At 45.8% G+C, this 13,470-nt stretch overlaps 1 protein-coding gene across 1 annotated transcript; it reads right to left on the reverse strand.

Moving 5' to 3' along the window:
- Positions 1 to 367: 367 nt before the first annotated feature.
- On the reverse strand, positions 368 to 11,010 carry LOC126260434 (uncharacterized). The gene is made up of 3 exons (XM_049957763.1): positions 10,881 to 11,010; positions 7,374 to 7,812; positions 368 to 398 (listed from the first exon to the last, which is right to left on the reverse strand). The coding sequence occupies exons 1-3, from the start codon at positions 11,008 to 11,010 to the stop codon at positions 368 to 370; spliced, it is 600 nt and encodes a 199-aa protein (XP_049813720.1).
- Positions 11,011 to 13,470: the final 2,460 nt, after the last annotated feature.

The raw sequence follows: 13,470 nt of genomic DNA on the forward strand, positions 1-13,470 counted from the left end.
AATAACTTGGAATAAATACTATAACGATGCCGTCACGACAGCCTCCTGTTCCGACAGAACACACGCTGGATCATAAGCTGCATAAATCTTTTAAACAGGAAAGATTGTCACAAGTATAATTAATGAAAATAAGGTTGAGAGATTTTCTTTGAAATTAAATAAACTTCAAGGCTTCAAGTATTATATTATGAAACGGAAACTTACATTAACATGGCCACCCATTGTGGCGGTGGAGCGAATTTTCATGATACACATTCTCGCTTGTTTGTGGCTACATATATTTTTTAATCACTTAAACTCTTAAAGTTACAATAAAATGTTATATCAGTATGGAGCACAATACTTTTGCGTCCGACTCGCAACACATTCACAGAACAGCTAGAGAGCGGCGCGGCTCCCTGCAGAAGTAAAAATTGGCAATTGTTATTTTGAAACATAGGTGCATCGTTTTTTTACTGATCGATAGCAGCGTATAACAGTTTATAGCTATCGTGATATTCTGCGCTTTTCAGGAGCGCGGCAAAGATATCTGGTTACAACATTCATTGGTATATGTTAAAGGTTCGCACATACTGACGCGAATACAGAAAAAAAAAAAACTTTTACATGTTAAAAATCGCAGTGATAAAGGCTGTAATGTCACAGTAGCGAGTCGGCATGCGTCCGCGGTGTGCTCTCCCCATGAGTCTGGTCAGGAATGCGGTGGACGATATGTATATTATTATAGAAGGTAATGAAGCAGCATTGCGCTCAGCTAATAACGTATGTTAATTGTAATTAATTTGTTCCAAAAAGCCCCAATAATAATTTTTCTATAAAGTAACTTTTTTAAAGAAAAAGATTCATTTCAAGTTAAATAATATTTCCTATGCATTCCCTCCAAGAATCAAAATTAAATATACGCCAGCATTGCACGGAGCTGTGCGGAAAAATAAGAGCAGATATAGATGCAGTGTTACTGAGGTAAGAATTTATCAGGTTTAATTATTTCACAGGGCCGAAGGTCAGCGCAGCTGCCCTTATAAAATTTATCAGGTTTAATTATTTGTGTTAAGATGTTACATACAGTTCTTGGTTCAGTATTTAATTAACATTATTGTGGGTTTAATGAGCAATCATCTTAACGTTAATTTTGTGGGGACTTTACATTATTATTCTTTAATTTTGCAAGGAGGTTACGCTTGGCTCAATTTTATTATTCAGTTTTGTGGGAAGACAACATTTCACTTAACATTGACTTTCATATTCTTGCTGGGAGGTTACAATTTCACTATTACTGACATTTAAAATTTTTGTGGGGAGGTTACAACATTAAATAAACATACCAAACTCTGCCGTGACAAATGATTAAGCCATTAACTCTACGGCTGCCGGGCACGTAACACAACCGCAGCCAGTCCCAAAGCGTACAATATGTACTAAATCAAATTAAAATTTGCATGAAAACCACTTAAAACACACACTCCACGGATGGTCAAAACTGAATGAGGAATATCATCAATCTTAAAATAACCACTGTGGAACAAAGTTCAGAATCATCTCCGGCAGCTACCCATGACACAATAAGTTTCAACAATCTTCTTAGTTTAAAACAGAATAAAAGTCATACGTAACTTGGAACTTGCAAATTACGAGCTGGGAAGCTGTTCAGAGTGAGACGACGAACCGGCCACAATTTTGCACGTCAAGGTGCCCAATGATCGGCACCGTACATCTGGCGCTCGCCAAAAGACAAGGGCGGCGATCACGGCAAGGCCCATGCACCACGGTTAGGGACGCGGGCTTGTTTTCAACACAAGTTGGCTCGCCGACCGGAGACGCACTCGTCACACGTTCACGCGGCAAACCCGCCGGGGGAGCACACAAAGACAGTAAGGACAACCGAATATCGATATCAGCGATGCAAGCAGAACACCCTAGTGCCAGCAGCCACGGCTCACTTCTGATTACTTTCGTCTCTCTACGATTTACTCTCAATCCCTATTCCCCACTCACTGGACTGCTCATTGCATTCAGCAGATCCTGTAATTCTTCTTGACTTTCACTCAGGATGGCAATGTTATCAGTGAATCTTATCATTGTTATCCCTTCACCATGAATTTTATTTCCACTCCCGAAACTTCCTTTTATTTCCATCATTGCTGCTTCGATGCACAGATTGAACAGTAGGGGCGAAAGACTGTATCCCTGTCTTACACCTTCCTTAATCCTTCGTTCTTGGTCGTCCACTCTTATTATTCCCTCTTGGCTTTTCTACATATTGTATATGAACCACCTCTCCCTATAGCTTACCCCTACGTTTCTCAGAATTTCGAACATCTTGCGCCATTTTACATTGTCGAACGCTTTTTCCAGGTCGACAAGTCCTATGAACGTGTCTTAATTTTTCTTTAGTCTTGCTTCCATTATTCCAGAATTGCCTCTCTGGTGCCTTTACCTTCCCTAAAGACAAACAGATCGTCATCTAACACATCCTCATTTTTTTTCGATCTTTCTGTACATTACTCTTGTCAGAGACTTGGATGCATGAGCTGTAAATCTAATTGTGCGATAATTATTGTACTTGTCAGCTGCAGTATTCGGATTGTGTGGATGATATTTTTCCGAAAGTCAGATGGAATGTCGGCAGGCTCATACATTCTACACACCAACGTTAATACTCGTTTTGTTATCACTTTCTCCAATGATTTTAGAAATTCTAATGGAATGCTATCCATCCCTTCTGCCTTATTTGATATAAGTCCTCAAAAGCTGTCTTAAATTCTGACTTTAATCATTTTTTCATAATGTGGGGCCACAGTCATAATATATTTCTTTAAAGTCAGTACCGCCATTAGACTGTTCTTTATTTGCAGTGTTACATTTACACGATCATGATTTCGGCTTCAAAGTGCCATTATCAAGTGTTTCAAGTGTTATACAGTGCCTAAGATGTCATACTGTCGTATTTAAAATACACTATTAGACACATTGTCTAAGGGTCGATATTTCTGGTAAAGCCTACTGCTTTGTTTTATCACTGAGTATACCATCTTCACTCGACAGTCATCTTAGGCACTTGATAATGACACTTTGAAGCCGAAATCATGATAGTGTAAATGTAGCACTGCAAATAAAAAATGTCTAATGGTGGTACTGACTTTAAAGCCTGACTTTAATACTGTAGCCCCTATCTCTTCTAAATCGACTCATTTTTCTTCTTCTATAACATCAGACAAATCTGCCCCCTCATAGACGCCTTGAACGTACTCTTTCCATCTACCCGCTCATTCATCTGCATTTAACAGTTGAACTACTGTTGCACTCTTAATGTTACCACCCTTGCTTTTAATATCACATAAGGTTACTTTGACTTTAATATAGGCTGAGTCAGTCCTTCTGACGATCATTTCTTTTTCAATTTCTTCACTTTTATCGTGCAGCCATTTCGCCTTAGCTTTCCAGCACTTCCTTTTTATTTAATTCCTCAGCAACTTGTATTTCTGTATTCCTGAATCTCCCGGAACATTTTTATAATGCCTTATTTCATCGACCAACAGAGATATTTCTTCGCAATTACCTTCTTTGTACCTATATTTTCCTTTCCAGGCTCTGTGATCGCCCTTTTCAGAGATGTCCATTCCTCTTTTACTGTAGTGCCTACTGAGCTCTTCCTGATTGCTGTATCAATATTCTTAGAGAACGTCAAATGTATCTCGTCATTCCGTAGTACTTCTATGCCTCTTCTTTTCCTATTGATTCTTCCTGACTAATCTCTTAAACTTCAGCCTACTCTTCATCACTACTACATTGTGATCTGGGTCTATATCTGCCGCTTTATACGCCTTACAGTCCAGTATCTGATTTCAGAATATCTGTCTGACCATGATGTAATGTAACATAAATCTTCCCATATCATCCAGCCTTTTCCAATTATCCCTCCTCCTCAAGTGATTCTTGAACAGAGCATTTGCTGTTACTAGCTGAAATTTGTTACAGAACTCAATTAGTTTTCCTCCTCTCTCGTTCCTTGTTCCAGAACCATACCCTCCTGCGATCTTTTCTTCTGCTCCTTCCCCTACAACTGCATTCCAGTCCCCATTGACTATTAGATTTCATCTTCCTTGGCGTACTGTATTACCCTTTCAATATTCTCATATTACTCTCTCTGTCTCTTCATCCTCAGCTTGCGACTTCTGCATGTATACCTGACCTATCGTTGTCATCGTTGGTTTGCTATCGATTCTGAAAGAACAACCGTGTCACTGAACTGTTCACAGTAACACACCCTCTGCCCGACCTTCCTTCACTTTCTCAAAGTCGCTTGTATTACTGGTTCACCCCATTCCCGTCGTGTATCATCGGTAGAAGAATATCCCATTCTTCTTACAAGGGAACCTCCCCATCGCACCCCCCTCAGATGTAGTTGTAAGTTGGCAAAGTGGATAGGCCTTGAAAAACTGAACACAGGTCAATCGAGAAAACAGGAAGAAGTTAAGTGGAACTATGAAAAAATAAGCAAAATATCCAGTGAGTAGTCCGTGAGCAAGATAGGCAACATCAAGGACAACACGAGCTCAGGAGCGCCGCGGTCCCGTGGTTAGCGTGAGCACTTGCGGAACGAGAGGTCCTTGGTTCAAGTCTTCCCTCGAGTAAAAGGTTTATTTTCGCAAATTTATGATCTGTCCGTTCGTTCACTGACGTCTCTGTTCACTGTAATAAGTTGTGTCTGTGTTTTGCGACCGCACCGCAAAACCGTGCGATTAGTAGACGAAAGGACGTGCCTCTCCAATGGGAACCGAAAACATTTGACCACAAGGTCATAGGTCAACCGATTCCTCCATAGGAAAACACGTCTGATATATTCTTTACGACACTGGTGACGGCATTTGCGTCACATGACAGGAATACGTTGTCGACCCACCTAACTTGTACACTTGGCGTTTGGGTAAAAAGATTCTTCTACCTTGCCCGATTTAGGTTTTCTTGTGGATGTGATAATCACTCCCAAAAAGTGATGAAAAGAGTTTGTCACATAAACTGCAACAAACGAATGCAACAGTTTCATAGTCGCACATTTTTCTCTGTGCTCTGTCAAAACATATGTTTTTAACGTTTTCAAATTTTTCCGTGTGTAGACCGTCAAATCCTGCATATCTCCAAGCAATTCTGAACATGTCCTGGATTTTGGACAGCGAAGTTGATTATACAAAAAATTAAAATTTTCACTCGTGGGACGACTTGAACCAAGGACCTCTCATTTCGCAGCTGCCCACGCTAACCACGGGACCACGGCGCTCCAGAGCTCAGAGTGTCCTTCATGTTGCTTATGATGCACATGGACTACTCTGTTTGTATATTTTGCTTATTTTTTCATAGTTCCACACAACTTCTTCCTGTTTTCTTGATTGATCTGTGTTCAGCTTTTCAAGGCCTATCTACTGTGCTAATTTATAACTGAATCTGGGGAGGTTCCCTTGTTAGTTCTCTTAATAAATTTTCTTTAACGCGCGACGTGCCAGGAACGCCATCGTGTGGCATTCATATCGCTGTGGGCATAAATCACAATTACACAGTCAGGTCAAGTTAATGTGGAAACCACCTATGTTTGACGTGAAAGTGCAATAATCACTCACGGAAGGGACACAGAAACTCTAGCAGTGGAGGGTATATAAAGCGTGTCCAGGGGATCCGGGAAACAGACGCCTTGTCGTTAGGTGGAAGCGGAGCGATTTATCTGATACCCAAGACGGAAAGATCCTTGGCTTTCGCTAAAAGGGTGGGAACATTTCTCTAAAGGCTAAGTTTGTTAACTGTTAATAGCCGCCATGGCAAAAATATGTTGTGCATAGCAAAATGGCACTATCCAAAACTAGTGCCGAAACAGCTATACTGCGCCACGCGCCTTAGGTGACGGGGTTGAACGATGGCTGCAGAGATATGTACGGATGAAGAGGTGTGCAACCGTCTCGCAACTGAGCCACCAGATGAACCAAGCGGCTAACAACAGCGCCTCCTCAATGACCGTTCAGTGAACGTTCCCCTGAATTCGCCAGTGCGGTAGGGGCTTGATTTATGTACATATACTGACTGCGGCTTATTATCGAGGAAGGCTGCAATTTGCACGCCAGTAAAATGATTGTGACAGTTGGTATTTTCAGTTGAATCACGCTGTATGCTCCGTCGGCGTGAAAAGTTTGAAAGAAATCGTCCCGAAAAGATCGTCAGAATGGTCCAGACTGGAGAAGGGAGAATTGTGATCTGGCATTGCCAACGTGACTTCATCATTCTGGACAGCACAGTGGATCAACAAAAATCTCCATCTATACTTTGGGGCCATGTCAACCCCTACATGCAGTTTCTTTCCCTCAGCACGATGACATCTACCAGGAGAACAGTGCAACGGTTCACACAGCTCGCATTGTACGTGTGTGGTATGAAGAGCACCAGGATGAGTTTACTGAGTACACTGGCAACCAAACTTCCCATATTTCAACCATATCGTGAATTGTGGGACGTCTAACGGGCTGTTCGCACCATGGATCCTCAGCCGAGAAACCTCTTTCAGCTGACCACGGCAATGGCTCTGGTATGTCTCCATAGCCCTGTCGGTACCGTCCAGAGTTTCACTGACTCTCTTCCCGTACGCCTTACAATGGTCTGCACTACTAAACATTATTATTTAGGCTTTTGACAAGTGCTCACTTTTGTGACGGCCTTCGTAGCGACAACACTTCACTGTAGAAACGGCCTACGAAGTCACCGCCACACTTTTAATAGCGGGCCGACCGGTCCGCTGGAACAGTGAACAGAAAGATGAAAACCCAAACACTCGGATTAAATGAAAGTCGGTACTTACCTTTATTAACGACGATACAGAACACAGTGGTGAACATGGTCTACAGAAAACTGTCTAGTTCGAGTCGGTGCGGCTAGGTCAGCGTCGGCTGACGACAAACAACAACTCTGCTGCGATGAACACACAACTGACTAGCAGGTACACAATTCGGTGGCGAGTATACAACTGAGAGGCGAATCCAGAACTGTCCTAGCGCTCGCGACTCCAGCGCTTAAGAAGCCAGAAGCCAGCGGTGGCGCGCGCAGACTTGCGGCGATTTCCTGTATCGCTGGCGCTGCTTATGCGGACGGCGTCCGGACTTTGATGCTGCCAACCTTTTTGGCAGTGGGCTCGGTTGGCATTACTGGCTAGGATATAACACTCCTCCCCCCCAAATCGCCGCACCGTCGTTGAATAATGACGTGGCGAGCGTCGACGGCGGGGGAGGGGTCTGGCCGCAGGCGTAGCAGAAGAGACCGGGGCGGAGACTGTTGTCGGTGGCAGTCCCCGGTCCGCACCCCAGCATTGGCTGCGCGGGGCCTCGGGAAACACCGACTGAAAACCGAGGGCAGGGTGCACGCCTGTGACCACGGGCGCAGCTTCTGGTACTGGACGCGACGGGGCGTCGGGACCCACGAAGAGAGGCAGCGTCTCCTGACGCTGCGTCGACGGCTGCTGAGTGGGCGCCGGACAAGGCGCTGCGGTGTCAGACTCCTTGGGGGTGCCCAAGGAAAGCGGCTGCAGGACAGGCTGCACAGCCACCGCTTGGGAAGGCGGCCCGGCTGAGGGGTCGACGTCCATCAGCTCCGAAGGCGGTGGCGACTGAAGAGGGACCGCAGGCGCCGGAGCGACCACCTGGGGCGCTCCCGTATGAAGCTGCGCGGGAGGCATGAACGGGACGGGCTGTCGGCGTGGTAGCGGCGACGGCTGCTGCTGCTGCCCTGGTGGCGGCAGCGAAGTCGGAAGGCGCGGCTGGAACCCGCCGCGGACCAAATCTGTGGACAAAGAACGAGCGGCAGAATCCGGTCGGCCAGCGCGGCGCAACTGGTTCTGATGCCTCCTGTGCACCCCAGTAGCACCTTGAACAGTATAAAAACCGCGACCCTGGACACGTATCACGGTACCACGTTCCCAACGACGGCGACCGTGATAAACTCTGAAAAAAAAAAAACGGCGTCGTTGCGCTGAAAACGCGTGCGATGCTCAGAAGCGGCGGGTCGATCCGGGGGGTGCAACAACCCTAGTAGGGTGCGATGACGACGGCCGTGGAGAAGCTCCGCAGGCGAAGGGCCGTCGCGTGGCGTGGTCCGGTACGACGACAGGAACGTGATGAGGGCCTGCTGACGAGAGTGCGTAGCACGAAGGCGGTCCATATGATCCTTGAATGTGCGTACAAAACGTTCCGCTGCACCATTCGATTGAGGGTGGAACGGCGGAGTAAGAACATGGCGAATGCCATTGGCAGAACAAAAACCTTCAAATTCAGCAGAGGTAAATTGTGGACCATTGTCAGACACTAAAACTTCTGGAAGACCCTCAATACAAAAAATTGAAGTCAACGCCTGTATAGTTTGTGCAGACGTTGTAGACTGCATGGGCACAACAAATGGAAAATTACTAAATGCATCTATCACGATGAGCCAACGAGAATGCCAATATGGGCCAGCGAAATCAATATGTACTCGCTGCCAGGGACCGGCAGGGCGTGCCCACTCAAAATAGCGTTGAGGCGGAGCAGCTTGGTGTTCGGCACACGTCGAACAATCTGTAGACATCTGCGTAATCTGCTTATCAATGCCGATCCATGTACAATGACGGCGGGCTAGCTGCTTGGTGCGGACCACTCCCCAATGACCTTGATGCAACAAGTCGAGGACCTTGGATTGGAGCACTTGGGGAACCACTACACGAAGCTGGTCATTCTCGGCGCGTAACAGCAAAACTCCGTGCGAAACAGACAACAGATGACGTTGCGGATAATAGCGACGAACCACAGGATCCGATATGTCCTTTGCCTTGGACGGCCAACCACGTTGAACAAAACGTAATAGTAAACTCAGATGAGGATCCGTAGCTGTCTCACGTGCCACCTGACGATAATCAATCGGAAAATCCCGGAGGGATTGATGCTCATCGGCGTCAATCTGATGGCAAGAGTCGTCAGAGGAATCGAAGACATCATCCGCAGCAATCGGCAATCGAGAAAGCGCGTCAGCGTTTACATGCTGAGCTGTAGGGCGATACAGTATCTCATACTGGTATTGTGATAACAAAAGAGCCCAACGTTGTAGTCTCTGAGCCGTCCGCTGAGGAACTGGTTTAGACGGATGAAACAGCGACGTCAGGGGTTTGTGATCTGTGACTAAATAGAATGGTCTACCATAGAGTTAGTGATGGAATTTTGTGACACCGAACACAATAGCCAACGCTTCCTTGTCCAATTGGCTATAATTACACTGAGCTTTGTTTAGCAATTTAGATGCGAACGCAATAGGACGTTCGGTGTTACCGACTCGGTGAGATAACACAGCACCGAGGCCGAAAGAAGAGGCATCACAAGCTAACACCAGAGGCTTGTTAGGGTCGTAATGGACCAGACAACGATCATTCAATAAAGCCTCTTTAAGCTGCTGAAAGGCTGATTGGCAATCAGCTGACCACACAAACGGAACATTCTTACGGCGGAGACGATGCAACGGTGCAGCAATCTGTGATGCATTAGGTATAAACCTAATATAATATGTCAATTTGCCAAGAACTGCTTGCAATTCATGCAGATTGCGAGGGGCGGGCAAATCACGAATAGCTGCTAAATGTGACTGGGAGGGATGAATGCCTTGAGCATTAATAACATGTCCCAGATACTCCATCTCCGTAAGGAAAAATGAACATTTATCGATGTTGCAACGTAGGCCTGCCTGAGACAACACTGTAAACAAACACTCCAAATTACGGAAATGTTCAGCAGGCGTCCGACCGGACACAACAATATCGTCTAAATAGTTGCAACACGATGGCACATTAGCCAAAAGTTGGGACAAAAAACGCTGAAAAACAGCTGGAGCTGACGCACAACCAAAAGGCAAACGCAGAAAACGGAACAACCCCAACGACGTGTTTATGACAAAATACTGTTGTGATTGCTCGTCGAGGGGCAATTGCAAATATGCTTCACGGAGATCAATTTTAGAAAAGAAACGAGCTTCCCCTAACTTCTCCATCAGCTCGTCCGGTCTAGGCAAAGGAAAAGAATAAATGACAGTCTGAGGATTAACTGTCGACTTAAAATCAGCACACAAACGTAACTTGCCAGACGGTTTCTTTATAATAACTAAGGGAGAAGCCCACTGGCTCGCTGAAACGGGTTGAATAACACCGTTGTTTTGCCAACGACGAAGTTCATCTTCTACAGGTGCCCGGAGGGCGTGAGTCACTGGACGAGCACGAAAAAATCGAGGCTGAGCATTTTCTTTTAACGTAATATGAGCGGCAAAGTTCGCAGCACAACCGAGTTCGTCTTTAAATATGTCACTGTATCGTTTACACAAGTCGGTTATGCTGTCTTGAGGAACAACAACAGAATTAAGTTGCAACACATTGTCTTGGATAGACAGGCCAAACAAGTCAAAACAGTCTAATCCGAAAATGTTTACACTGTCTGTAGCGCGGAGCACTGTGAATGAAACCGTTTTTGTGTTGCCCCGGAATGTGGCTGGCACGCTACATACACCTAACACAGGAATTTGTTCTCCACTATAAGTAGCCAAAGAATGTTTTGCCGCTGAAAGTTTAGGGTGGCCGATAGCCGCATACGTAGCACTATTTATGAGAGTCACAGACGCACCAGTGTCCAATTGAAAATTGAAGGTCTTATCCTGGATGCGTAGCTTCACAAATAGTTTATTACACTGTCTCTGGATCGGTGCAGCGGAGGCGGAAGACACAATATCAGCGCGTTTAGCGCGTGTTCGCTGCTTACGACAACTCGTGGGTTGGGCGGGTGGAACAACAACTCCCGCTTCACTTGCAGTCTGTACATTACTTTGTACAGCGTTTGAATTACGCTTGGGTCGCATAGCAGAGGGCTGGGTGGGTGGCTTATTGCGAACAAGATTATGACCCACACGAACCGTGGAAGAGTCTTTAAACGCGACCTTCTGGGCGGGCTGGCTTTGAAGAACATGAATATCCATGGGCTGGGCAGCACTAGAATTGTTCTTGCGTTTACGCAAACAAACAGTCTGGATGTGTCCTTTCCTTTGACAAAAGTGACAAACCGCGTTTCTTAACGGGCAACGTTCACGAGGATGAGCAAGAACACACTTAGGGCAAGACTTCAGTTTATCATTTTGCACACGCGGCTGACGAATGTGTTTAACATGACGCGGCCGGCTAGTGTTTACAGTCTGACTCTGCCGGTGGGGCCGCGGGCGTGACATAACTTGCTTAGCACAGGCAATTTGAGAAATACATGGCTGATCTAACTCACACTCAGCATAGTCAAAAGTATCTTGGGCTTCAATAATGTTCATCACAGTCTCTAATGACGGGTCAGGCAACTTTAAGATAGCAGCACGAATACGAGAATCTGCAATGTTTTGAGTAATAGCGTCTCGTAACATGACATCACTGTAGGAAGCTCCACACACACAATTAAATCGGCACTGACGGGTGAGGCCCCGTAAATCTGTTAACCACTGTTTATTAGATTGATGTGGCAGTTTCTTTAATCTGAAGAACTTGAATCTGGCTGCTGCCACATGAACTTGCGACTCGAAATACTCAGCAAGCTTGGTAACAACAACGTCATAGTCTAAAGCTTCTGGCTTGGATTCCGGGAACAACTTACAAAGTAGTCTATAGACTTCCACGCCTGCAGAGGAAATTAAATAAAGCTGCCGCTCATTACCTGTGATTTTGTAGACTGACATGTGCGCCTGCAACTGCGCGAAATATTCTTGCCATTCTTATCGTGATGCCTCAAAAGCACGAAAAGGCGGTGCTGCCTGTGCTTGTTCCTTGTGTGGTGGTGGATTAGCCGCTTGTTTGGCGATTGCTTCCACCAGACTTTGTATTTGCTGACTCTGTAACAAGATCAACTGTTGTAATTCGGCAGACATAGTGAACACAAATTAAACCCAGCCCAAAAAATTCTATCTCAAGAAACAAGTTGAACCAGCCCTGCACACGAGTTCGGAAGTCCTCGTCGCCAGTTTTGTGACGGCCTTCGTAGCGACAACACTTCACTGTAGAAACGGCCTACGAAGTCACCGCCACACTTTTAATAGCGGGCCGACCGGTCCGCTGGAACAGTGAACAGAAAGATGAAAACCCAAACACTCGGATTAAATGAAAGTCGGTACTTATCTTTATTAACGACGATACAGAACACAGTGGTGAACATGGTCTACAGAAATCTGTCTAGTTCGAGTCGGTGCGGCTAGGTCAGCGTCGGCTGACGACAAACAACAACTCTGCTGCGATGAACACACAACTGACTAGCAGGTACACAATTCGGTGGCGAGTATACAACTGAGAGGCGAATCCAGAACTGTCCTAGCGCTCGCGACTCCAGCGCTTAAGAAGCCAGAAGCCAGCGGTGGCGCGCGCAGACTTGCGGCGATTTCCTGTATCGCTGGCGCTGCTTATGCGGACGGCGTCCGGACTTTGATGCTGCCAACCTTTTTGGCAGCGGGCTCGGTTGGCATTACTGGCTAGGATATAACACTCACAATAACGTGACTGGATAATGTATTAGGCTCATCAATGTACAGGGAGTGCAGAAAACTATGGAATCTCAAAACACACAACAGATTACCATGCCTAATACGGCATAGGAAACCTGTGGCGCTGATAACCTCAGCATTAAGCACTCGTAATCTCCAAACATACGGTACGGTACATAAACACGTTGGCATTCATAACAGCTTTCACTCTTCTCAGAATTGATAACTACGGGTCCCTCCCTCACTGTTTTCAAGGGAATCGTATACCTTTCCTTCTGCAAAATTGTGGTAAGTTTAGATAGTGATGATGGATGTGGATTGTGATATGGCTACTCTTCACTCAACGGCTCAATAACATTCAGATATGGTAACAGCAGTGATCAAGAGAGATGCAACAATTCGTCCTCATACTCACAAAACAAGTCCAGGAAGATGTGAGCTGCGTGAACAGGCGCACTGTTGTCTTGGAACATAGCGTAACCAGTGATGAACAAGTATTGACCACGGTCTGGCAGGATCTGGCAGACCCAATGGAGATCGCTTGCTGAGCCATGATTGCAGCATTTCCTTACCACGAGGCCCCACTGCCACCGAGATACAGGATGGTCGGCGGCTACCACACAGCTCATCCACAATCAGGTACGGCCCAGTCGCAAACTAATCGCCACTGAGATGCAGCTCAGCCGCAGCCTTGTCTATCGCTCATGCATTAGTTAAGAGAGCCTCATCTTACGATGCTGTTGTTTCTATTGTATTAGCTGGACTTCATTTACGCATATTCTTTTGTAAAGAATCTTTCTGCACTTGGAGGGCGCTACAAGTTATGTAAAGCTTCTGTTTCTGTACTCCCTTGTTCGCTGATCATTTCTACTCTTGTCCAGCTTTCCTACTACTGCTGCTGCAGCACTCTGTAGCCTACCTGTCCAT

This window comes from Schistocerca nitens, chromosome 5 (assembly GCF_023898315.1).
Source record: "Schistocerca nitens isolate TAMUIC-IGC-003100 chromosome 5, iqSchNite1.1, whole genome shotgun sequence".
In the NCBI taxonomy this organism is placed as follows: Eukaryota; Metazoa; Arthropoda; class Insecta; order Orthoptera; family Acrididae; genus Schistocerca; species Schistocerca nitens.